General features: G+C 42.8%; 4 protein-coding genes across 5 annotated transcripts; 3 read left to right on the top strand and 1 right to left on the bottom strand.

Annotated features, from left to right (window-relative positions):
• Positions 141 to 1,245, top strand: LOC8082480 (sulfated surface glycoprotein 185). Its single transcript, XM_002458045.2, has 2 exons — positions 141 to 512; positions 708 to 1,245. The coding sequence occupies exons 1-2, from the start codon at positions 194 to 196 to the stop codon at positions 980 to 982; spliced, it is 594 nt and encodes a 197-aa protein (XP_002458090.1). The 5' UTR covers positions 141 to 193; the 3' UTR covers positions 983 to 1,245.
• Positions 3,813 to 4,993, top strand: LOC8082479 (sulfated surface glycoprotein 185). The gene is made up of 2 exons (XM_002458044.2): positions 3,813 to 4,222; positions 4,344 to 4,993. The coding sequence occupies exons 1-2, from the start codon at positions 3,934 to 3,936 to the stop codon at positions 4,718 to 4,720; spliced, it is 666 nt and encodes a 221-aa protein (XP_002458089.1). The 5' UTR covers positions 3,813 to 3,933; the 3' UTR covers positions 4,721 to 4,993.
• On the top strand, positions 7,323 to 9,450 carry LOC8082478 (protein PFC0760c). The gene is made up of 3 exons (XM_002458043.2): positions 7,323 to 7,818; positions 7,924 to 8,196; positions 9,380 to 9,450. The coding sequence occupies exons 1-3, from the start codon at positions 7,323 to 7,325 to the stop codon at positions 9,448 to 9,450; spliced, it is 840 nt and encodes a 279-aa protein (XP_002458088.2).
• LOC8082477 (GDSL esterase/lipase At5g37690) lies at positions 14,892 to 17,423 on the bottom strand. 2 transcript variants are annotated; one of them, XM_021455457.1, is made up of 4 exons: positions 17,135 to 17,423; positions 16,773 to 16,909; positions 15,899 to 16,593; positions 14,892 to 14,951 (listed from the first exon to the last, which is right to left on the bottom strand). In XM_021455457.1, exons 1-4 carry the CDS (start codon positions 17,400 to 17,402, stop codon positions 14,945 to 14,947), a joined length of 1,107 nt encoding a protein of 368 aa, XP_021311132.1. In that variant the 5' UTR covers positions 17,403 to 17,423; the 3' UTR covers positions 14,892 to 14,944. The 2 variants fall into 2 exon arrangements, with proteins under 2 accessions (XP_021311132.1, XP_002455881.1); XM_002455836.2 differs by lacking the exon at positions 14,892 to 14,951 and having other exon boundaries at positions 15,667 to 16,593.

The raw sequence follows: 25,192 nt of genomic DNA, 5'->3' as shown, positions 1-25,192 counted from the left end.
CCGCGAGCTGAGCCGGGTGCCGCGGCCTCACGCTTTCAGTGTGTGCACGCATGGCGCGTCGCGCACGCAGCGGCAGCAGCGCCGCAGCATATATATAGGGTCCGCAGGAGGCGCCATGCATCCAATCCATCGAGCTGCGCGCGGCAGTTAAGCTCATCAGCTCACCGAGGACGACGACCGCGAGAGACCAGCGATGGCGGGCTTCAAATCGCTCGGCATTGTCCTGGTTGTTGTCGCGGCGCTCCTCGCCGCCACGGCGAGGGCGGTGGACGACGAGCACATGTACCACTGGAAGTGCTTCAAGTCGTGCACGGGGAACTGCCACGACGAGGACGCCGCCGCCGCCGCCGTTGACGACGACGTCGTCGCCGCCAACGACGGCAACCACTCCGGGGCCTCGAACATCTCCGGCGGCAAGTGCAAGAACAGGTGCCTCAGCGAGTGCTTCGAGGACCTGCCGGCCCAATGCTACCACCAGTGCGTCGTCACCAACTGCCTCTCCTTCCCACCCTGTATGTGGTGCACAGTCATTCAGTCAAGCTAAGACCCATGAATCCTGTAAGACAATTACTATATGCATCATTTCTGGAATCCTAATGATCTCTCTCTCTCTCTCTCTCTCTCTCTCTCTCTCTCTCTCTCTCTCTCTCTCTCTCTCTCTCTCTCTCTCTCTCTCTCTCTCTCTCTCTCTCTCTCCCAATTTGCAGTTAGCAACGAGAAAACGATGTGCCTGAAGAGCTGCTGCGAGAAATGCTTCCACCACGGCCCGCCAGCGCCTGGTCCTGGCCCGAAGCCGCCTGCCCCGACGATGCCGAAGCCACCGCCGAGGCCGCCAGCGCCAAAGCCGCCTGCCCCGACGAAGCCGAAGCCACCAAAGCCTAGCCCGCCTGCCCCGACCAAGCCGAAGCCACCGACGCCCAAGGCGCCACCACCGCCCAAGAAGCCGTGTCCTCCCGGCAGCGACGAGGTGAACAACAACTGATACGATGGATCCACCGGTCATCAGAATATATATATAACTCATATACTTAACGTGTGCATCAAGTGGATCCGGCCCACTATATACGACGCATATATATTGTACGCAGTTTGGAGAGTGCAGTTAACTGCTGCGAGCAAAAGAAGCAATATAGTGCTATTATCTCTGTTGCTCTATAGTGCTAGAATTATAGAGCTCCCGGTGGCAATGTATATATGTGCTATTATCTCTGTTGCTCTATAATACTAAACCAAGCTTAGCGTTAAGGGCTCTCGGTGGCAATGTGCGGATTTACACTTATGGGTGTTAAGTTGGATGAACGAGTTGCCCCTTAGGGTCTCGGTTGTGTGTTAATATATGCGTGGGAAGAGCCTCCACAGTGGCGCTTACATGAAACAAGGAAATTACAACAAATAACTTGGCCTACAAGATCTCATCTACTTAGATTATTACAAGACATCCTAACAAACCTATCTATACACGGTTCATTGAACCAAGACGGTGCTCAATACCGTTTAACAATGGGGTCATTCAAACTGGTGACGACGACTAGAATTAGGCCATTTGTGGGCAGAAGGAGGTGAAAGAGGACAAGTCAAGGAAATAGAGTGAAGGATCCTATAAGCACTATGAATAGAGTGAAAAGACCTAGTGATCCAAACCGGTGACGACGACTAGAATAGAGTGAAGGATCCAATGATATCCTAAGCACTATGAATGTCAATCATTCTTCTTTAGTTGACCAAATTTTATTGGTAAAGTAAGGTGGACAAATTGATATCCTTACGATGATAAGGTCATCAATTTGCACTGCTAAATGCATATCTTTGATGATTGATGAAGCTTTTATCTATGTTTGTCCAATTATTTCTGATTTCATGAGAATTAGTAATCTGATGATGATGATTTTCTGGTATTATATATATATATATATATATATTATAACCTTATGGTGATGAGTGCTGACGTGTAGAATTCCGTTAACTAGTTAATTATACAAAAGCTTTTGACAATGCTTTTCACATGTTTCTTTTGCTACACACTGACTAAACTAACCAAAATAAACAAGTAAATAAGGCTCTGTTTGAATCAATTAAACTTTTTTTAACCTACAATAACAGGAGGGAACCAGCTAGGCCTTGTTTAGTTCCAATTTTTTTTGACAAAATGAGCACGCTAGCGCTTTCGTTTATATTTGATAAATATTATCCAATCATGGACTAAATAGGCTCAAAAGATCCGTCTCGCAAATTACAGGTAAACTGTGTAATTAGTTATTATTTTTATCTATATTTAATGTTTCATGCATTTGTCGTAAAATTCGATGTGACGGAAAATCTGTAAAATCTTTAAAACTTTTTTGGGAACTAAACAAGGCCCTAGCAGTTTTTTTTAAAAAAAAATTGAGCAGTTGAATAGTTCAAAATAGGTTATAAGCTGAACTATAAAGTGGATTGTTTAGATTAGCTAGAGCTTTTTATTAGCAGCTAGCAATTTATTTTAGCCAATGTAGTGCCTTACATGTAAATATAATACTCGTGGAACTAAGAGTGCATTTAGTCAATGTAAATAGTGTCTTACATATAAGGTCAGTTTAGCACAACCCAGCTTCACTAGTAAAGTTATTTTTTTTAAACTGTTTTACAAACAATATTTTTACTGAAGCAGAGCTGTTTTGTAAAAAAGTGTTTGGCAAAATATCTTCACCAATAACTCTTGTGTGGCTGAGAGAAGATAATAGTGCAATATACCCATGAAGCAAGGATAAGCTACTATTTTCGGTTTCATTTTAACTTATGTCTTTCCTACCGTAATAAAAATGTGTTTGGCTAAAAAAACACATGAGTGGTGAGGTGTGCCAAATATGCCCATAAATACATATCTTCTATTTTGTCGCGTGTGCGTGTTGTCAACTTGTCATAAGAGTTCGGATGTCCATTCGAAGGTCATCCAAATTCTCCAATAACACTTCTATTTGAACACTAGAAGAAGTCCAAAAATTCGGAGAGAACTTAAATTCTTTCCCATTCACTACTGGACTCATGTACTTTGCCGAGTGCCTAACGGTGGACACTCGGCAAAAGGTGTCGATGTGATCTGGGTATACTCGTCTTTGCCGAGTACTTTAGTTTGCCGAGTGCTAGACACTCGGCAAAAAGAAGCTTTATCGAGTGCCTTTCTTTGCCGAGTGTCTAGCACTCGGCAAAGCATCTGTTTACGAGTGTTGTTCTTTACCATTACCAAGTATGACACTCGGCAAAGAGGTGCTTTGCTGAGTGCTCAACTTTTAACACTCGGCAAAGCTTATTGCACTTGTTGGCAAAAAGTGCGTCTGTTGTAGTGATTGGAAGTTTTGAACCCACGCGTTTGAAAGGCTTCTGATCCATTCGAAAGCTAACTGGATCATTCTCCATGCACCGTTGAATTTTGAGTCTAGCGGATTACGAAGTCGGATCATGAGGAAAAGTTCAAATCAATTAGAAACTCAACAGTGAAAACGACACAGAGAGAACCGAGACAAGTTCACAGCAGTGACGACGAGGAAAGCACACGAACGCGCACGCATGGCATAGAAACCGCAGACCTAAGCATAGCCAGGAGAACAAGAAAAGCATGAATCCGCGCGGATCGTCGGCGGCCCATCGATCGTTCAGTTCAGCTCGGCGCACTCCGCAGCCCGCTGGCTCCAACCGTTCCGTGCACGCATCGATCAGGCCGCGAGCTGAGCCCGGGTGCCGCGGCCTCACGCTTTCAGTGTGCACGCATGCCCGCGTCGCGCACGCCGCAGCATATACATATATATATATATAGGGCCGGCCCGAAGGAGACGCCATGCCGGCCGCATCCCATCCACAGAGCTCTGCGCGCAGCAGTTAATTAAGCTCATCGATCAGCTCACATTGGACGACCGACCGAGAGAGAGACCAGCGAGCTAAGGTGGTAGCGAGAGAGCGATGGCGGGCTGCGGCAAAGCGCCGGGCAGCGCGCTCGGCGTCGTCGTCCTGGCTGTCGCCGCGCTCCTCCTCGCCGCGGCGGCGAGTGCGGTGGACGACGAGCACATGTACCACTGGAAGTGCTTCAAGTCGTGCACGGGGAACTGCCACGACGACACCCCCGGCTCGAACGTCTCTGCCGTCTCCGGCGGCAAGTGCAAGGACAGGTGCCTGAACGAGTGCTTCGAGGACCTGCCGGCCGTCTGCTACCACCAGTGCGTCGTCACCAACTGCCTCTGCTTCCCACCCTGTATGTACATACAGTCGTTTCTGTAGACATTATTTCTGGAACCCTAATCACATACTGTAAGTACTATATATCTATCCATGCGTTGCTTTAGTTCTGTTTGTATATATAATCCATTTTGCAGTTAGCAAAGAGAAAATGACGTGCCTGAAGAGCTGCTGCGACAAGTGCTTCCACCACGGCCCGCCAGCGCCTGGTCCTGGCCCCAAGCCCCCTGCCCCGATGCCGCCTGCCCCGAGGCCGCCATCGCCTGGTCCTGCCCCGAGGCCGCCGTCGCCTGGTCCTGGCCCGAAGCCGCCATCGCCTGGTCCTCCGAAGCCGAGGCCGCCATCGCCTGGTCCTCCGAAGCCGCCTGCGCCGAAGCCGAAGCCGAAGCCTTGCCCGCCTGCCCCGAAGCCGAAGCCGAAGCCGAAGCCAAAACCACCGACGCCCAAGGCGCCGCCACCGCCCAAGAAGCCGTGTCCCTGTCCCCCCGGCAGCGACGAGGTGAACAAGAACTGAGAAACGGTGGATCCGCCTGTCAATAAACTCATATATATTGTACGCAGTGGGAGTACGCCAGTTAGTTGCTGCGAGCAAAGAAGCAATGCTATCTCCGTTTTCTGTATACTGTCATATACACCATATATATGAACCAAACTGCCTGCTAGTAGTTCTATAAATGAATGCATATGTGCTGTACTGAAATTTATCTTCTATATCGTGCGCAGAGCCACAACGCGCATATGTATAACATACACATGTATTCAACTTTACCCTCTTGTTCTTTTTTTCCCTATCTTTTGCAAAAACCCTCTTGGTCTTTGATGAATAAAAATCGGTGTAACGGGAAAAGATATAGACCCTTTGTTCCAAAAAAAAGTGTTATTTTAGTTATGAATATTGTCTAGATCCATAGTTAAAATAACACCTTTTTTTGGAATGAAACTAATTAAGTAGGTGTCCTATTTGTGCCGAAAAATAAGACAGCATGCTTCGGATTTAATAGGCCCCACCGAGCATGACGGGCCTTTCCATAGGGCTATAGCTAAATCTGGCGCAAATCGTCTCAGTTGATTTTTTTTTCTACAAAAAGTATTATTATTCCAATATGTTCTCAGTTCTAATGTCTATATAGTGGCAAAGTTTGTCACTAGGAGTTCCCAAGTCAGTTATGAGTTCAGGTGTTCGAATTAATATTGAAAACCATATGTCACTACTGCAGAAAGAATAACCGTGGTGGACGTTTTCCCTTTTCCGCAGCGGGCAAACCGTTGCCAAACTTTTTTATTAATCGGTGGAGATGAGTATTCTGGGCATTCGGTACTTCGTTTTGGTTCGGTACTTCGGTTCTCATAAAAATTTGGTTCCTCGAAAAATATGTACCGATCAGTTTCAAAAAATTGGTACCGAGAAAATTCGGTTTCGATACTTTCGGTTCGGTTTCGGTATTTACCGAAAAATATTGAACTGATCACATGAACATGTAATAGCGAGTTCAAAAGTTAATTTTGATATAATTTGGAAATGATTTCACAGAGAATAATAGTGCCAAATACACATACATATACAAGTCTACAAGATTATATGAGTAGAGTACCACATATACAAAATGTAATAGACCCCGAGGCAAAGTACTGAATTTATCTTGGTTCTTGAAAATTAGGAACCAAACAAGATACCGAAAAATTCGGTTTCGATACTTTCGGTTTAGTTCTCAGTATTTTGTGCCCAAACTGAGATGACTGTGCTCTGTGTATCTTCAGTTATGAGGTCCGCCAGTTATATTGATCATATATGGCAAAAGTCTACAGTAGACAACCTTGGGAGGTTGCTTCCAGTTAAACTTTGAAGCCTACGTTCAATTCCCACTTGAAGCCTCATGGGCATGCATGGCGTGGAACGATCCGAATTGGCCCTCACTCAATCTTCCAAGCCATCTTGGGAACCAGATCCATGACATGTCACGGTTGTTACACATCTCTGTCTGGGTGCAGCGCTACATGCATGTTTCTGCAGCAGCATGATGTATGGCTTTTCCCTGTGTGTGACGATGTGGCTGTTTAGACAGGTTCAACAAATATTTAAAGCGCCGCCAGCTTGTCTTACATTTGGTGTTGACAATGTGAGTTGTGCTTGTGCATGCCATGTTTCTTGAGATCATGTATCGAATGAACTTTTGACTGGCCAATTTCTGGTAATTCACTACTCTTCAATTCCATTGTTGTCATATATACTCATATGTGTTTCACTTTGTCCCTTTTTCTTTCTTTCTCTTGCTCCTGCACTGACCAGAAAACTAATGTTTTGATAGTTGCTCTTGCAAGAGCTGTAACTGTAAGTTTGATTTGATAAGCCGCGAAGCATGGTTCTGCAAGACAGTGTTACCAACTTATCATGCCCAAGAGAAGAAACTAGAGCTGCAGATTTTAATAGAATTGATTCAAATAACGACAAAGATGGATAGCATCTATATAGGTATGCTGATAAATTCAAAGATGAGTAGAGACCTTTGCAATCAGTACAATGATAATACTCCAGCATCTAGTATTAAAATTTATATCATGCAGAGTTTTCTTTAATTATGACCTGAACTAGATACTCATATATACATCGCATTTAGGAATCAAGAAATGCAGTACTTCTTGAGTTCTTCTCAAGAAGCATTTTGATCCAACGTTGGGGTTTTGTCTCCTGATGAGATCAAGAAACAAATTGATAGGCGTCTGAGATTCATCATCACCCTTGCTTCTTCAGTTCTTCTCAAGTACAGTTCGTAGCATATATTGTTTTCCCGCCTTCTCGAAGGTGAGGAGCTCAAATGCTGAGAATATCAGTTGGCCCGGTCTGTGTCTCGGAACCGCTTCACACAAAGTTCACACACTTCCTGCATGCTACAAAACCCTGCAGCTTCATGCGTTCCACACGCGCGCAAATGGCGCTGCCTCTCCAACAGCACACAGCCACACAGGCATTGCAGGCTGCGGCTACCTCTAGCTAGCTCTGGGCCGGGGCAGCAGTACATATGCGAGTAGCTCGGCGCGAGGCCACCACACACACCCATCGCCATCGATCCATCGCGCTAATTGGCTGCACCTCCCCAGCTTGGAGGTCGCGGCCAGCAATGGCGTGCTCCAAGGCGGTGCTGCTCGCCGCGCTCCTTGCCGTCGCAGCGCTCTCCTCCGCCACGGCGCGGGACGACGACTACGACCACCACATGTACCGCAAGTGCTACAAGTCCTGCGTGAGGAAGTGCGACGACGACTACGACGACGACGACGATGATGACGATGATGATGCCTTCAAGAATGGCATCCGCCCTGTTGCAGTCTCGGTGTCCGATGATCACGACAATGACGACCACCACGATGATCACGACCACGACCACGACCATGACGACCATGATGACCACCACCACGACCATGGCGACCACGGCGACGACGATGACGATGACGATGATGACGACGACGACGACGACGACGACGATGACGATGACGACGATGACGACGACGACGACGACGACGAGTGCCGGGTGGAATGCACCGAGGACTGCGTCGACTACATACCGGGCATTTGTTACCAGCACTGCGTCTCCCACTCCTGTCTTTACATGCCACCATGTACGTTCCGTGCTAGAATATATACCTATCAAGTCCTACTCCTGATTAATTTTAATTAAGCCCATGACTCTATTGATGCATTGTTGTGTTTCTATCTTCCTACAGATAGCTACCAGAGAGAGGCGTGCTTCCAGCGATGCGGCCACAGATGCTACCACCATGGTCATGGTCATCATCATCATCACCACCACCACCATGACGATGATGACGATGACGATGACGATGATGATGACGACGACCGCGAGGATGGCCCAAAACCAAGCCCACCTAAACCTGGACCCAAGCCGAAACCACCCAAGCCAGGGCCAACGCCCAAGCCACCGAAGCCTAGTCCAACGCCGGAGACACCGCCCATGCAGCAGAAGCCCAGACAGCCAAGTACCCCGAAGCCACCACAAAAGCCGACATTGCCGAGTACTCCTAAGCCACCACCAAAGCCGACATCTCCAAGTACACCGAAGCCACCACCAAAACAGACACCACCTAGTACCTCGAAGCCACCACGAAAGCCGGCACCGCCGAGTACTTCAAAGCCACCACCCAAGCAATCCACACCGCCTAGTACCCCGAAGCCACAAGTGAAGCCGGTAGCGCCAAGTATCCCGAAGCCGACACCATCGAGTAGCCAAGAGTCAATAGCACCCCTAAAGCCACCACTAGAGTTAGTAGCACCATTGAAGCGACCATTGAAGCAGACAAATCCACCACCAAAGCCAACTACGTTTGGTACATCGAAACCACAACTAGAGTCAGTAGCACCCCCGAAGCCACTACTAGAGTCAGTAGCACCCTGGAAACCAGCACTAGAGTCAGTAGCACCCCCAAAAGCACTAGAGTCAGTAGCACCCCCAAAAGCACTAGAGTCAGTAGCACCCCCAAAAGCATTACTAGAGTCAGTAGCACCCTCGAAACCAGCACTAGAGTCAGTAGCACCCCCAAAAGCATTAGAGTCAATAACACCCCAAAAGCACTACTAGAGTCAGTAGCACCCGCGAAACCACCACTGAAGCAAATAAATCCACCACCAGAACTGACATTTGTCCAATACTCCGAAGTCACCACTGAAACTGATATCATCCACTAAACCGAAGCTACCAACACCGTCTGGTACACTAAAACCACCTTATATTACACCGAAACCACCGGCACCGCCCAGGGCCACCTCATATTACACAGTACACCAAAGCTAGCAACTCCCAAGCTGCTGAAGCCATCACCGAGAAGCCAAAGCCAGGAGTGCGTAAACTAGCTAGGACCGAAGCCATATATCTCAGGCTACCCACAGCAGTTGATGGATAACTCATTTCATGACTGGACGACATACACATGATTAAATTAAGGTCGTATACTGATTACTCTATTCAGTAGAAATATGAGAGGATTATATCTCATCAATTGGTAAATGTAAATTGGGCATAAATAAACCTGATATAACGAACAAGCCTAGTTCTGTGGGTCCATGTCTGCATGATGTACTGAAGGGTCACTCTATTCTATATAGGGTAAGAATTGCATAATCCTTTTGTTCTCGATCTTTTATTTCACAAATGGTGGGGATCAGGGTACGAGACTACAGAGGATGTATGTGGTATATGTTACACGCGGAAACCATGTGTCCACATAGCCATGTAGGCACAATAGTCAAATTACAATTGTTTAGTCATTTTTGTAAAATAGGAATTTTTTTTAAAAGGAGATAGCTAGTGTCAATGGTTGGCTATATATGAGCACTGAAAATCAAATGATAGCCAACTTTCTATTTTACAAAACCAGGTTTAGGGTTTTTATGGTATAACTAGTACATTGCCTATGCTAATGCCATGGTAACATTCTAGGGGATGCAAATTAACAACCAAACTCGGTATAAAATAAAATATATTGATAATTTATAGAAAAAGGAGCGATACAAATTTACATGGTTATTATATTATTTAATCTAAAATGGATCAAGCTATATTGTTGAATACAACAAGGATTAACTTATGTTTGTCTCCTCGTCCAACCTAAGACCAAAAGATATCATGTAACGTTGCAGAACACACCTAATAAACATATATTCATCCTTTGGTGCATCAGTTGCATCACCTTCATCCCACTTGTCTCAAGATTCTAATGTGTAGGCCTGCCACATGAATCAATCAAGTCAAAGCTGTAATCGTGGAAGCTAATCTGGTCCGTGCTAAAGCCAAAACCAAAGCATGCCTATGCTAACGCTACGGTAAAAATAAAAGAACAATATATTTCCTAAAAATAGAATAAATAGTGAGATAGATTATGGTTCATGCCAAAATACATTGGATCCATAAGTCCTATAAAAATTAAGAAATAAAGCCATCGCTACCTTGAGCCTAGCAGCAGACTGTTGGATAGTGTTGAATCAGGAGATTTTGACAAACAAACAAATTATCCATACATCTTCAAAAGAAAGCTGCAAGTAAGCTACATAGACCTTGTCAAATTGGCTTTTATGTACACAAGGACGGGGGTACCACCATACAATCTATAGCGGAGAAAACAAATACCTCAAAAAATTAGAGCGTCTTTCTAAAACCTGTAACAAATTAAAATAGAACTAAATAAATTTATTTAATATCAAAAATATTTATCAGCACAACTTTTCAACCATGGAACAATATTTTCCTCTCACAACAAAATCAGTAGCTGCATCAGCCTTTTTTCAGACAGCCAAATTTATCCGGATGATAGAATTTTTCATCATTTATGAAAATTTTTGCTCCTATGGTATATGTAGCCTACAAAGCCAAAACTTGAAAGGGGCCATGTATTGTCTTCAACAACAAGAGAATGGAAACAACTCAATCTGAGCATCTACTTATGTGCACATAGGAAGCAACATGGAGCCATGGATCAGGAGTAGCTATAGTTTCCAAACTAATACCATTGGACACAAGCCCTTCTATACCTACATAAAGAAATTGCTAATTTGATATGAATTCTAATTCAATTGTATAAAGTAAGAGATCAACGGGGATAATTTGATATGATAATTCTAATTCTATGGAGTACCACCAACCTGATTTGCTTTATAGTCTAAGCTCATGAGGGAGTTATATATCTGGCTTGTTATCTATATGAAAATAACTAGAAGGCATTAACTTGGAGAAAATCCACCAAATAAAAATTAAAGAATTGAGAATTTTTACATGTATGTTTCTTAAGTGAAAGAGAGCATGGTTATTTTGTGACTGTGAAAGAGGGCATGCATATAGATAACAAAAGCTAACCATTTGATCAGCTAGCATAAGTACTGTTTTAACAAAGAACTTGTTGCAGTAATTGAACAAGTCTTCGAGACTTGGACCCCCAAAACCACTTCAATTGAGCAATTCCAGTTCCATATGAAGTTTCCAAAATAAATATATTAATTATAAATAGGTGAAAGCATACTCAACAAGCGACCTATGTCCTTGTATTAGTACTTGCTTCCCCCTTGGAGATAGGGGGAATAGTTTTGACTCAAGAAAAGGTTTGAAAGTCTTGTTATTAGTCATATAAAAATTTAACTCCATACAATGCCAGGAACCATGCCAATCTTTGTTTAAAGCAATTACAAGCAAAAGACCATTCATTTTCATAATTATGCCATGCCACAATCTAATGTTGAATGTTAGGCTAAAAATGGTCTTCAAACAGAGTATCAGATTATGTCATGGGAATTTGATAGCCAAACCTCCTCGTCACCTACTGAGTATATATACTCAGTATCATTGTTGATTACCTGGAGTTTATTCAACAAACAATGCAAGCTGTGGAGAAGATAGGAATTAACCAAATTCAAAAGGTGCAAGTTGTGGGGAAGCGTCGAAAGTTGAGTGTTGATGATAGATAACTACTAAAATAAATCATCAACTAAACATGAATAAGGCATAAATGAATCTTCAACATAGAATTAGGGGTTAAACCTATAGAATTCTATAGGTTTTGGTGAATTTATGTTTTTGCAGGGGTTACTCAGGAAAAGAGCCAAAAAAAGACTCACATGTCGGGCTAAAAAGCATATTCTATGTGAGAACCAATGTAGGAAGGATCTAGAAGACATGAGAAGGTGACCCACCAAAGTGGGGCCCACTAGCATAGAGCCAGGTCAGTCGACCCCACCCCTAGGTTGGCCGACTTGTGGCCCCGGCTGTCAGCCACTGCCTCTGCATGTCAGTTCTCCACCGCCTCTGCACGTCAGTTCTCCACCGCCTTAAGGATATCATCTGCACCCTTGATTGAAGTTAGTTTGATCCAAGGGCTCTGGTTCATTGCTCCAGTCTATATAAGCAAGCCCCTACCCCTAGGTTCAAGGCACCAAGTTGTTTGATCAAGTCATCAGAGTTAGAAACCGTAATGTTGTCAGAGCTCCACCATATTCTAGGGCATATATAGCTACCTAGGCTAGAATTAGAGGGAGGCAAGCTTCACTTGGATTCTGGATCTTGTCAAGAGCGTGGCTTGGTAAAGCCTTTTGTAACCTCTCTCTCTCTCTCTTGTATCATTTTGTATTTATTAGCTATAATGGATTTGACATTGCTCTATATGTTGTCTATGTTCTCAATTATATTGTTCATTGTGTACCTTGATTATATGCTTAATATAGCTATATTGCTTTTTATATTCAAACACGTGATCGTATAGCGCTTACTCTTTGAATTCATAGGTGAGTGCTCGATAGTGTGTAAGCATGATGCTTATACCTTATTTACTTGAGAATACACTCTATATTCTAGTCCATGTGATAGATCACAAATGTGACACTCCTATTGAGTCCTTTATAGTCTACTCACTAAATATAGGACAAGTAAGACATGGTTACGAAAGATGTTGCTTTGTTCCTGATCTTCCTTAGTAATGTCCCTTATATTTAGATATGAAGTATTCTTGGCATTTTTATTAGGTGTAATTACAGTAATCATAGTTTGTTTTGACATGTGATTAAAGGAATATTTCTTTATTCTACCTAAACCATGCTAATGCTAGTACTCTAAGTGAGCTTTATCATTTATGACTTATCATTTATCATTCATTATATATATTTATCTTGTGACTTATCCCAGTTATAAGTAGATGAATTAGATATGATTAACTCTCCAATTGTATATACAAGTGATTATCATAATCATTTAGCCATCTCTTGCTAGTGGCAAAATATAAATAACGATACCTAAAATACAATGTAGCGACGAGGTACTGTAGCATCGATACAGTATTCCCAGTTTAGTCTCATACTGGAAATAAAACGAACGTTAGAGTAGTTTAAAAGTTTAGACATGGGAGGTTGTTAACTCTGGGTAGATCCTTTTGCTCGAAGCAAGGACGAAAGCGCGAGAGAGTTAATTAGCCGGTGTGGTTCAAGCAACATGTAGAATGAGCCTTAGCCATCTTCTTAGGTCGGGGCATTACAAATACTCCTAGTAAAATACTATAATGGTATAATTATATGTGCGCTTGTGGATATCTTTTATCTCTGATCTTTATATTTCTTCTAGTCACATGAAATAATAAGATAGCTACTTAGTAGTAATGCTAGGTAGTGCCAACATATATTTTTAGCTCCATCACTAGGGATGAAAACCTGGTACAAGAAAGCTAGAAGTGTAGTGTAGGTAATTAATAGGTGGCTACTAAAACAAGTATCAAGTCAACAAATACCAACAAGTATTTTTGGTGCCGTTGTCGGAGAAGGTTGTAAGACATTCAAAAAGGAATATTGATATCCCTTATACCCCACTCATGAGTTTGAGGAAACTATTGATCTCTACTTAAATAGGCTTACTGTCACACCCATATTTTAAAAACAAAATAGGATGCATAAAAGACTCATATGTGCCCCAGAAACAGTCGCACACATAAGTAGACAAATCTCAAATGTACCATTGCAGTGTTTATTACATAGCGGAACAATAATAAATCACATAGATACAATAATGATATTAAGATAAAACAACGCTCTCGACGAAAGCACCACACAAGGACACTGTTGACTGGTTGACTCCAAGCCTAATACTCATAACGGTAGTCCTCATTCCAAACATCATCATTTGCATAACCTGGGGTGTTGGGAAATTGCAAGAGTGAGCACATATCGTACTCAACAAGTATAACCAGAGGTTCATGAGGCTCAAATAGCTAACACTAGTTTGACTGCATTTAGCTTTTAATAGTGGATAGCATGTTTAATCATTGGATAGCAAATATCAAGGTAACATAATTAATCCCATAACCACATGATCAATGTATACAAGAATTAAGAATAACACATATAAACAACATAATAAACCATCATTTATCATCATTAATCACGTTCATCAGTGTCTATCTATTCCGTCAGTTTTTCGGGCCACCCGTATCCGTGGGCACGGCTAGTATACCAGATTTAACACTCTGCAGAGGTTGTACATTTTTACCCATGAGTCATGATTTACCCTTTCGCCCGAGGTAGCTAGTCTCTTAACCCCCTTCCTAGGGAGGTCGGCAGGGATCACTACGAAGTCTTTCAAAAGTTTGTCTAACATGTTAGGGCCGCAAGGTTTCCTTTGCGAGCAGATATAGATACCCCCTTCTGAATGGCACAATGACGCGCAGTCTATACACATAGGGACAGGGGCTCGCACTATACCAGTGTCGGTTCAGCCCCTCTAGCGCCCTTTCGAGTAACCTCTAACAAGCTAGAAAAGGTCTTCATACTGAGCTAAAGCCAAAGCCATATAGCCCTCATAGTTGTATGAGTTGTCCCAGCTTTTGCCAAGGGATAAGTCCTTATGGAGGGTCAAGATCAATCCAGCAAAAGCCAGAGTTCTTTCCACCCTTTATGTCCAAGTTGCTAGAAAGCTTATTTTATTGTTTATTGTGTATCCAAATATTCATGTTACAAGATCATAGATTATAATCAAGCACTAGTAAAACTACCCAAATGCATATCCAAATAGGTAACAAGGAATTCAAGATAACAATCATCTATGATTTTGCTAAGGTCATCAAGGTGGACACATGCATATGATCAATATTGTATTAATTGTGTATAGGTAACAAGGATAGTCCCAAGTTATACTTGCCTTGATCAAAGCTCTCCTGAGCCTGCTGTTGGTCTTCAAAAGATTGACCTTGATCATCAGTGTATCGCTCACCGTCTATACTCGATCATCAATCAACAACACGCAATCCAATGTAGACAATCATACACGAAGCAAACAAACTATAATTAGAACAGTGAGAAATCAAAGATAGAAGTTTATAAAAATAATCTACGCAGCGCTACGATCACACAAACGTAAAGTTCACGAAAATCGAAATTAAAACGTAAAAGTTATGAATTTTCTAAGATTTCCTATAGATAAATAATTAATTAAATGCTACTGCGAAAATAAAAAGTTTTAAAACAGTAAATAAATACTTCTAACACGTAGAGCTCGTAAATACGAATCTAACGAAATTTGAATGGACAAAAACGGATTTAAAATGAGCATGTTATAAGCAATTTAAATCTGGTGGCAAAACTGTAAATAGTAAAAATATATTTTGAAATCAGCCCAACCGAAATACGTTTTCTAAGCGAGCTTGCATACTCCTCAAATACGCTAGGGACGGCGGGTTTCATTTTACCAAAGTGGAGGGGTTCTTAAACAAATTAGCCAGCCGAAGGGGTATCGTCCAAGCTGGTAAGTGTGATGGTTGAGAGTACCCGTGCGGATGACTTACCAGTTTGAGAAATTTGACAATTAGTGTTTAACCACAAACTAACTAAGTTTAAAAGATTTGTCTTATAATTTACAGATAAACTGTATAATTAGTTTTTGTTTTAGTTTACATTTAATGCCTCATATGTATGTGTCCAAAGATTCGATATGATGAATAATCTTGTAAAACTTTTAGAATTTTAAAAGCATCTAAACAATGACTAATTATCGTCCTTCCTTTTTGCGAATGACTAATTTCGTTCCCGTTAGTAGGCGACAACATGCTTTTACAAAAGAGATGCACTGTCAAATTTGTTCTAGGGTCCTTGACAGTACGTATCAGCAGTATCACTAATTAATTTGACTTGGCGAGTTGCATGAAGTTGATAGGAGTGGTGTACTTGGACGGTCCATCATAGAGCGCTCTGGCGATGAGAAACGCCGTCCGCTGGGACGGATGGACGCGGTCCCAGAAGACATGCTGGTCACGGTTGACGCAGAGCGTGGAGTTGCGCGAGCACCACGCCTCGGCGCCCAGCCGCCCGCCGCCGCAGCACGTGCCCGCGACGTCGGTGTACCCTGACGCCGCCGGGTCCGCCAACACGTCCTCCGTGAATCCGAAGGCGTCGCCGAGGGAGTAGACGAGGCCCGGCAGCCTCGCGGCGAGGTCGACGAGCAGGGAACCCAGCGCCGCGTTGAAGCCGGCGGCGACCTCGTTGAGGGTGTCCGAGCACGCGCCCGTCGGGCTCAGCACGCGCTGCCCCGGCACGCATCCGAGCGGCCAGACGTTGATGACGGCGAACTTCCGGGCGCCCAGCGTGTAGAGCTCCGTCACGGCGGCGGAGTAGTTGGAGATGAGGCCGGCGTAGAGCGCGGCGGCGGCGGCGTCGCTCCGCTCGTCGTCGGCGGCGGACCTGTTCCGCGCCCGCTCCGATGCCGCGAAGACGTAGAGGTCGTTGTTGCCCATGCCGATGAGGAAGATGGACTGAGAGATTGCTGGGTTCGCCGTGTTGGGTCCCACTGCGGCGACCATCTTGGCCTTGGTGGCGCCGAAGTACTTCACCTCCTTCGACAACGGGATGGTGCTTCCGGCGTTCTGCATACACAGCACACAGATAGTACGGTATATAATACTACGATCACTATATTTATATAAAATGCTCGATTGTGCGTTGATTATTAGTACCTTTGATTATTACGGTATGATGAGTAAATTCCTCATTTTTTTTTACTTAGTTTGATCTGATTCTACTCAACGATGTGAAATATACTTACGGTGGAGTCAAGGATCCCAGCTCCTCCAGAAGCATAGTTGATACCACTGGTGAGAGCGGTCTGGACCAGAGGGCCGGATGAGCTCTGCACCATCGACAGATAAGGAGGAGGGCTACACGCGAATCCCATGTTCTTTGCTGCAGACATCAAAGCACTACATGTTCTAAAGATATATATAAACTGATAATAAAGGCTCATCAGGCAACTAGACATACACAAGCACATGATCAACAAATTAAGTTCAGCGGTCCATATACATGAGCAGGAAGGGAAACATATATACACAAATTCAGAAAATATATATCAATAAAGATGCTCGCAAGAAAAGAAAAAAGATGAATAAAGAAACGAAATCCCCTTACCGACGTAGTCGGCGATGTTGTAGCCGTTGCTGAACCTTCCGGTGGGGACGGAGCCCGGGAAGTCGACGCCGTTGTAGGGGCTGTTGGCCCTGCCGACGGTTGCCCCCTGGAGGTAGTTGTTGTTGCCGACGTCCAGTATCGACGACCCGAACACGAACATCGCCGGTGCCCGAACGCCGCCGCCGCCGCTGGCGACGGTGGTGCCGCCGATGAGCGCCACCTGCATACATATCCCAAGGCACGGCAGCAGAAGAACCCCTATCCTCATCGTTGCCTAGCTGCTTGCTGCTGCTTCTTTAGGCTGTAGCCCACTCCTTTCTATGCCCAGGTTGGTTGCTTGCAGTACAGCTATGACTACTTGTGACTCGTCGTTTTCCTAAAGCCCGATTTAGCCCATTCCTTTCTATGCCCACCTTTGATGCTTGCTTGCAGTACAGCTGTGACTGCTGTACTTGTGACTCGTTATTTTTCCTAAGGTCCTGTTTATTTTCTATTAAAAAAATTTTCAATGATCTTATCAAATATTTAGACAGGAGCATTAAATATAGATTAAAAATAACTAATTATTATAAATATATTTGTAAGATGAATCTTTTAAATCTAATTAATTTATAATTATATATTGATTACTATAATTACAAATCTACTACAGTATCTAAAAAAATTTATTTTTGGAAATTAAACAAAGCCTGGAGGATCAAAAACTCGTGAGGTTTCAGTCAACTATATGGGCGAAGGGGTAGGTGTGGACGTGTACTCGACTACTGGTGCGGTGGTACAGTACATAAAGCACGCACGCGCTGACTAGTCGATTGTCTGAAAGCGACGAAACTGGAGATGAACCGATAGCGGACACTTTGGCAATTTCGATTTAGGCCTCGTTCAGTTCCGAAATTTGTTAGGTTAGATACTGTAGTATTTTCGTTTTTATTTGATAATTATTGTTTAATTGTAGACTAACTATACTTAAAAGATTTATCACGGTTTACAGTTAAACTATGTAATTAGCTTTTGTTTTCGTCTATATTTAATGTTTTATACATGTATTGCAAAATTTATTGTGATAGAAAATCTTGAATAGGCCTTGTTTATTTCAAATTTTTTTGGAAAACGAGTACTGTAGTATTTTCGTTTGTATGTGACAAATATTATCCAATTATAAATTAACTAGACTCAAAAGATTCGTCTCGTAAATTATAAGTAAACTGTATAATTAGTTTCTATTTTCGTCTATATTTAATATTTTATACATGTGTTTAAAGATTCGATGTGATAAAAAATCTTAAAAAATTTTAGGTTTTGATGAGGAACTAAACAAGAAAATAGGCTACTAGTATTTTTAACGGCTAGCGTACGCACACGTACGGTGGTGAGAGAAACAAATGTTGGCTAGTTTAGAAGCGGCATCACGGCACTAGATCAACGCGCATACTCCTTTTTTCTTATAAGGACAAAACCTTTTTATGTAACTTTGTTAAAAATATAGAAAACAGGAACAAGGAAACGGAAAAGGATGACTAAAAAAGGATGAGATACAACGACCTAACTATCGCAGAGAGAATGAGAGATGACAAGAGAGAACTTAGGAGTGCTAAAATTCTGCATAAACAGCTTCAGATTACCAATTTTAAGCTCCTCCACTCTAAAACTGGCCTCTCTCACCCTTATAAAAAAAAACTGGCCTCCATTATAATTCATACATGTGTTTAACTTGCAGTAATAAAAATACTTTATGTGGTTAAAAAAGGATCCAGATATAGAATATTAAGGGGTGAAAACAAAAAAAATAACATAGGCAACCATGGGGGTGTGTGGGCATGGCATAAGCGAGAAGGCAATGGTGGCTGTGAGTAAGGGCCTGTTTAGATTGGGAACGAAAATTTTCTGGATGTCACATCGGATGTGTCGGAAGGATGTCGGGAGGGATTTTTAGAAACTAATAAAAAAACAAATTACATAACTTGTCAGGAAACTGCAAGACAAATTTATTAAGCATAATTAATCTGTCATTAGCATATGTGGGTTACTGTAGCACTTAAGGCTAATTATGGAGTAACTAGGCTTAAAAGATTCGTCTCGCGATTCTCAACTAAACTGTGTAATTAGTTTATTTTTTTATCTACATTTAACGTTCCATGCATGTGTTCAAAGATTCGATGGGATGGATGAAAAATTTTTAGGTGGGGAACTAAACAGGGCCTAAGGATGAAAACGTAACGGAAATATTCCAGATGAATCGTATTGTTTTTTATATATAATTTGATCGAATTCGTATTTTCTTGTTCGACTTTACCGTTTTCGTTTTTATATTTTAGGTGTTTTGTATTTCAAATATAAAAGTAGAAAACAGTTTAGATATTTTTCAATTATTTTCTACTTTTCTACTTTTAATTTGAAATATTTCAAATTTAAATTTTAGTTTAAACCGAATTTAGCCAACTGCACAGGTCATACAGTCCAATTTACAAGCTACTCATCATGTAGCTGCATTATTTCTACTGATGGCTAGTTGCCTTCTCTTTTATGGACGACACCTAGTCTTATCTTCCTTGACCTCATGAGGTGTTGTCCTCTCAGTTCGAGTTCATATTTCTATAACATTTAATTTTAGTTCAGATTCTAAAATGGTATGTTAGTTGCTACATCTTATTTTAATTCCTATTATCCTGCTAGCTATTAATTATTTGTTGTAGATTTATATTTATGTACGGGCTATTGTGTTAAACGCCTAAGACCAATGATCATGCACTTTTTAATTATTATATGTACTTGAACTTGATCCATGCATGTACTTAGTTATACACTTGGTACTACGGGTTGGTATTTCGTATTGGGTTTCGTATATCAATCGTATTCAACGTAAATCCGCTCGAATTGGTTCGTTTTTAGAATTCTTGATATTTCGTAAGTTTGCGTTCATTTTTGTGTCTGACTTTACCATTTTTATTTTTGTTTTCGTATTTCAAAAGTAAAAGTAAAAAATAATTGAGGAGTTTTTCAACTGTTTTCAACTGTTTCCATCCTTAGCTGTGAGCAAGCGAGCGAGCTGATGGCGCGACGTGTGGGCGGTCATTGATCTGTGTGTGGCCAGTAGTTGTGAGCAGGTGGGCCGCAAGTCTGGGGGAGTGGAGACGTGGTGGCGACGGGCACACACAAGATGGATTAAGGTCAGTCTCAGTGGGAGTTTCATCTGAGTTTCATTCACATTAAATAGGTTGCCATATAGGCATTTTAGATAACATGACATTGTATTTAAGAAGAAAGAGAAGAAATGAGTTTTATCTAGATGAAACTCTCTTGGCACGATTACCAACTCTCTATGAGTCTTGAAATTAAGTGCCTATGAAACTATGGAATGAAACTCTCTATTGAGAGTGGGTGTTTCATCTAAGTTTCATTTCATTTCATATGACATGGCAACCTTGGCAACAACGCTATGAAACTCTCCACTAAGACTGGCCTAAGGGTGGTGATGCCTCCATTTCCCAAATGGTGGTGGTGGATGGAGGATCTGGCTGACTTGGGAATTGTCAAGAGGAACGAACATACCAAAACAAAACGGTATCTTAGAATTATATAGTCAGTTCCATGATGGGTAATTATCACCTGATGACCTTCACTAGATTCATGGATTACTTGGCCCATAGATTTATATTTTTTACGGATCTAGGGTTTGTGGAGCTAGAGCGTTTTGACTTGAAATTGGTAGAATTGAGCCATATTTTGTGGATTGAAAGTTGTGATCACTTGCAGTTGAAATTTGAGTTATCTACCAAAGTTCAATCAAATGAAATAAATCAACTAAATATAGTAAATAGATCGATAAATTAATCATATTCCAACATGAAGTATCATGCACTGGACAAGGAGAGCATAAAAAGGTGTTTGTCGAGTGCTAGAAAAAAACACTTGGCATACTATGTATTTGGCGAGTGTTGTACAGGAACACTCAGCAAAGAACAGTCACGAAACCAGTAAATATATTACCTACAGTCCTACTAGATAGCAATTGGTAAACATTGTGAGGTGCGATATAAGAAGTTCTTATCCCATTTTAGGCGGGACATATTTATTTAGAAACTAACTAAAGAAAACAACTGGCATGGAAGGCTATACTTGTGGCAAACTATATAAAATAGATCAATAGATGCATAACATCACCAATCAAACAAGTGGCCTGGTCCAAGGCCTGGAGGAAAAAAAAGGAAAGGGAATATGCCCATAAGAGGCGCAGACGGGTCATGGCCAGCTACAGGGTGGTGCCGGTGGGGAAGATCTGGCGGGGTGGGGGCGGCAGTGAACCCTAGATGTGGGATGGGAAATAGTCACTGAAAGAGCATCTAGGCCCCTAGTGATTTCGGTGATTAATGACATTATTGTTTACTATGACTAACGTGTGTTTTGCAGAGGCAAAGTCATAGGTAAGGTCATGGTATATAGGTACTCGATGGACAGGGACGTACATGCCTACTTAATTGTGGAAATCGTTTCGGTTTTCAAAGAATGGATGGACATCGTCAAGACTAGACTAGGTCTAAGTGCCATATGGTGAAGAAGGGCACTTAGAGTAGTTTAGGACTTTGTTTTCCTTTGACCGTACTATTAAGAGGGGCTTTGATCTAGTAGCTTGACTTAGGCAAGGCTTTAGGTTTAGGTGTGGTGCACACTTGGTAAACCTAGCACTAGGCAGCTCAGAGATAGTCCTTAGATCGAGAGGAACAAACTTCGTGTTGGAGCGATTGCGTTTCGACGAAGTTTGGGTGCCCAAAGGGGCACCGGACGCTGCACCGGACGCTCTGTGAGTGTGTCCGGTGAGGTCCTTAGCCGTTAGAACAGTGCCGTGCTTAGGGTTAGGCACCGGACACTAGCACCGGACGCACCGGGTAGCGTCCGGTCCCTTACCCAGGGAGCTTGCAAAGTTCCCCTGAGCACCGGACGCTAGCACCGGACGCACCGGGTAGCGTCCGGTCCCATGCGCAGGGAACATGTAAAGTTTCCCCGAGCACCGGACGGTGCACCGGACGCTGAGAGTTAGCGTCCGGTGACCTGTCAGAGAAAAGAGCAGGTAGCCGTTATGAAGCACCGGACGCTCGGTGCAGTGCGTCCGGTGCAACATAATGTGCGTCCGGTGACCCCGTTTTCAGTGGAAAACGGTTGGCCGACCTTTGGACTTGGTGGATAGTATTTATACTCCTCCACCTCGTCCATGAGAGCTCTCTTGCCCATTTGAACATCAGAGAAACTTGTTGTGGAGCAAGAGAGTTGCAAAGAGCCTAGAGAGGATTGAGTTTTGAGTGAATTCTTGAGAGAATCCTCCTCTAGTGAGTTCCAAGAGTCAAGTGTGCATCCACCACTCTCTAGTGCCTTGTTTGGGTCAAGTGAGAGTTCTTTGCTTGTTACTCTTGGTGATCGCCATCACCTAGACGGTTCGTGGTGATTGGAGGCACGAAGACCACCCGGAGTTCTTGTTGGTGGCTCGTGTCAAGCTTGTAAGCGGTTTTGGGCGATTCACCGCGACGGAGTGTCGAAGAATCAGCCCATAGAGAGCACTTGGTCCTTGCGCGGACCAAGGGGGAGCAAGACCCTTGCGCGGGTGCTCCAACGAGGACTAGTGGAGAGTGGCGACTCTCCGATACCTCGGCAAAACATCGCCGAGCACTTTCTTCCACTACTCCTTTACTTTCTAGCATTTACTTTGTGTTTTTACATTCTTAAAATTGCCATGCTAGAATAGGATTGGAACTAGGTTGCAAAACTTTTTATCCAGTAGCTCTCTAAGTCACACTAGGCACAAGAGGTTGAATTGGAGCTTATAGGTTGCTTAAATTTTTAGAGAAGCCCAATTCACCCCCCCTCTTGGGCATCTTGATCCTTTCAGTCACGAGTCACGGGGCAGTGGCTGACCTCGGAGAGGCGCAGACGGGCTGTGGCCGGTTGCAGGGCGGCACCGCGCGGGGTGGCAACATTGAACCCTAGCCACGAGATGGGAAAGATTCGCGAGTCATGGGAGTACGGGATGGGGAGGCAAGAGGACATGATGATGTTTTATATTTTTTTTTTAAAAAAAGGGACAACCCAAGGATGGAGCCTAGACTACTTAGCGTGGGCGTGGGGGGCTGGCTGTGGGAGGAGGACGTGAGCCGCGGGAGGACTAGACACATTGAAAGTTGGCCGTTGCATGTGGTTGAGTAAAGAGAGAAAATATAGAGGTGATCTAGTGAGAATATAGAGGTGACCTGGTGCATCTGTTTCGATGGTGTTAGATTTTCTAGATGCATTTGTAGGTGTGCATGTAGCATAGATCAGTGACTGTGGAGCATACATTTGCTATGGCCTTGTTTAGTTTCGAAAAGATTTCGGATTTCGGTACTGTAGCACTTTCGTTTGTTTGTGACAAATATTATTCAATTATGGACTAACTAAGATCAAAAGATTCGTCTCGCGATTTCCAGTTAAACTGTGTAATTAGTTTTTGCTTTCGTCTATATTTAATGCTTCATGCATGTGCCGTAAGATTCGATGTGACGGGGAATCTTGAAAACTTTTTGCTTTTTGGGGTGAACTAAACAAGGCCTATGTGATTGTGGATTGACTCTAACAGGTGTATTACAGGAGTAGAGATAGAAATAGATTACCAATTCCGAGCTCCACTCTAAAATTAGCCTCTCATAATAGAATTGATATATGTACATGTGTTTCACGTGCAGCTTAGGTTAGGTCCACATCTAGAAATTGAAGGTTTTGGCTGGAATGGCCCTGTTTGTCCTTGTGAGACTGGATTGATATGTAATTATAATATACTTTTAGGTGGTTAAAAGGAGTATTCATAATATTTTTTTTTAGATAAGAGAAAAAAGAGAAGAATTTGGATAGAATATCTAGGGGCAAAACAGAAAAAAAAACAACACAGGCAGCGATGGTGACTTGATGCTCCAGTAGTGGTGTTGGATGGGGGATCCAGCCGAGCAGATCCAACGATTGGGAATTGTCGACAGGAAGGAATAAAACACAACGAAATGGTATCATAGATTGTACAGTCACCTGAAACTATGTTTTTTGAGCACCACTTGATGACCTTCACTAAATTCGTTGTTTTGGCTTCTAGTCCGACATCTTTGTCTATGATCTGGAGTTGTAGCGGTTGGCTTGAAATTGGTGGGGCTGAGATATATTTTGTGGAGTTAAAATTTGTAAAGCTCTCCTACACACCCTTTAATTTACAGCTTACAGCAAAGCAGAGTTTAAACAGAACAAAACTATGCCCCCTAACAAGAGTGCGATCATATTAATTTTTATCAATATGAACAAAAAAATATTTATTGAAAATCTATCTCTTTGTAAAAAAACTCTCATATTAACTATCAAAAAAGTTGCATCTATAAAACTCTGGATCAGGTAGTTATAAGCATAGATTTTAGTTCTGTTTTATAAAACTCTGCATCACTAAACTCTATGTAATTAATACGAGTATAAAACTCTGCATTTATAGAAACGAACAAATCATCTCTATGACTATCTCTATGTAATTTGCTTTGAAGAGTGCGATCAAGTTTTGTGACCGAATCAGTAAATATTACCCGGAGTGCTACTAGATAGCAACAGGCAACCGTTGTGAGGTGCGATAATATATGAAGTTCTTTTGCCATTTTAAGGAGGGCATTTATTTCAAAATTAAGGAAAACAACTGGCATATGGAAGGCTATACTTGTGGCAAAATAGATATAGATCCATAGATGTAATAACATCACCGATCAAGCAAGTGGTCTGGTCCAAGGCCTAGAGGAAAGAAAAGGAGATAGACCCAAAATTGTTGGATTTAGCTTAGGCCAGGAAAGTAGATATTTCATTCGGTAATGACAGGACGCGGGCGTCCGTTCGGTCCGAGCGCCGCCGCGCGTTTGGGCCTGCGGCCCAACTAAACTGAGTGGTGGTTATACAACAGAAGAAAAAAAAGACTGCATCAATTCCTCATTCCGCATCACAACCTCCACCGCAGACCGCTTCTTCTTCGTAGCTATGGCCGTGACCCTCTCTCTCCACTCTATGTGGTCGCTCTCC

Source organism: Sorghum bicolor, chromosome 3 (genome assembly GCF_000003195.3).
Source record: "Sorghum bicolor cultivar BTx623 chromosome 3, Sorghum_bicolor_NCBIv3, whole genome shotgun sequence".
NCBI classification, from domain to species: Eukaryota; Viridiplantae; Streptophyta; class Magnoliopsida; order Poales; family Poaceae; genus Sorghum; species Sorghum bicolor.
The sequence above is the reverse complement of the archived record's forward strand: the minus strand, read 5'-3'. Positions and strand labels throughout refer to the sequence as shown.

Excerpts from the sequence above, each read along its gene's own strand:
- LOC8082480 (XM_002458045.2), top strand. The coding sequence starts at position 194 with ATGGCGGGCTTCAAATCGCTCGGCATTGTCCTGGTTGTTGTCGCGGCG. Across the intron at positions 513-707 it reads CTGCCTCTCCTTCCCACCCT|TTAGCAACGAGAAAACGATG; the intron begins GTATGTGGTGCA and ends CCCAATTTGCAG.
- LOC8082479 (XM_002458044.2), top strand. The coding sequence starts at position 3,934 with ATGGCGGGCTGCGGCAAAGCGCCGGGCAGCGCGCTCGGCGTCGTCGTC. Across the intron at positions 4,223-4,343 it reads CTGCCTCTGCTTCCCACCCT|TTAGCAAAGAGAAAATGACG; the intron begins GTATGTACATAC and ends TCCATTTTGCAG.
- LOC8082478 (XM_002458043.2), top strand. The coding sequence starts at position 7,323 with ATGGCGTGCTCCAAGGCGGTGCTGCTCGCCGCGCTCCTTGCCGTCGCA. Across the intron at positions 7,819-7,923 it reads CTGTCTTTACATGCCACCAT|ATAGCTACCAGAGAGAGGCG; the intron begins GTACGTTCCGTG and ends ATCTTCCTACAG. Across the intron at positions 8,197-9,379 it reads GCAGAAGCCCAGACAGCCAA|GGTACGAGACTACAGAGGAT; the intron begins GTACCCCGAAGC and ends GGTGGGGATCAG.
- LOC8082477 (XM_002455836.2), bottom strand. The coding sequence starts at position 17,402 with ATGAGGATAGGGGTTCTTCTGCTGCCGTGCCTTGGGATATGTATGCAG. Across the intron at positions 16,910-17,134 it reads CAACATCGCCGACTACGTCG|CAAAGAACATGGGATTCGCG; the intron begins GTAAGGGGATTT and ends TGATGTCTGCAG. Across the intron at positions 16,594-16,772 it reads CTGGGATCCTTGACTCCACC|AACGCCGGAAGCACCATCCC; the intron begins GTAAGTATATTT and ends CTGTGTATGCAG.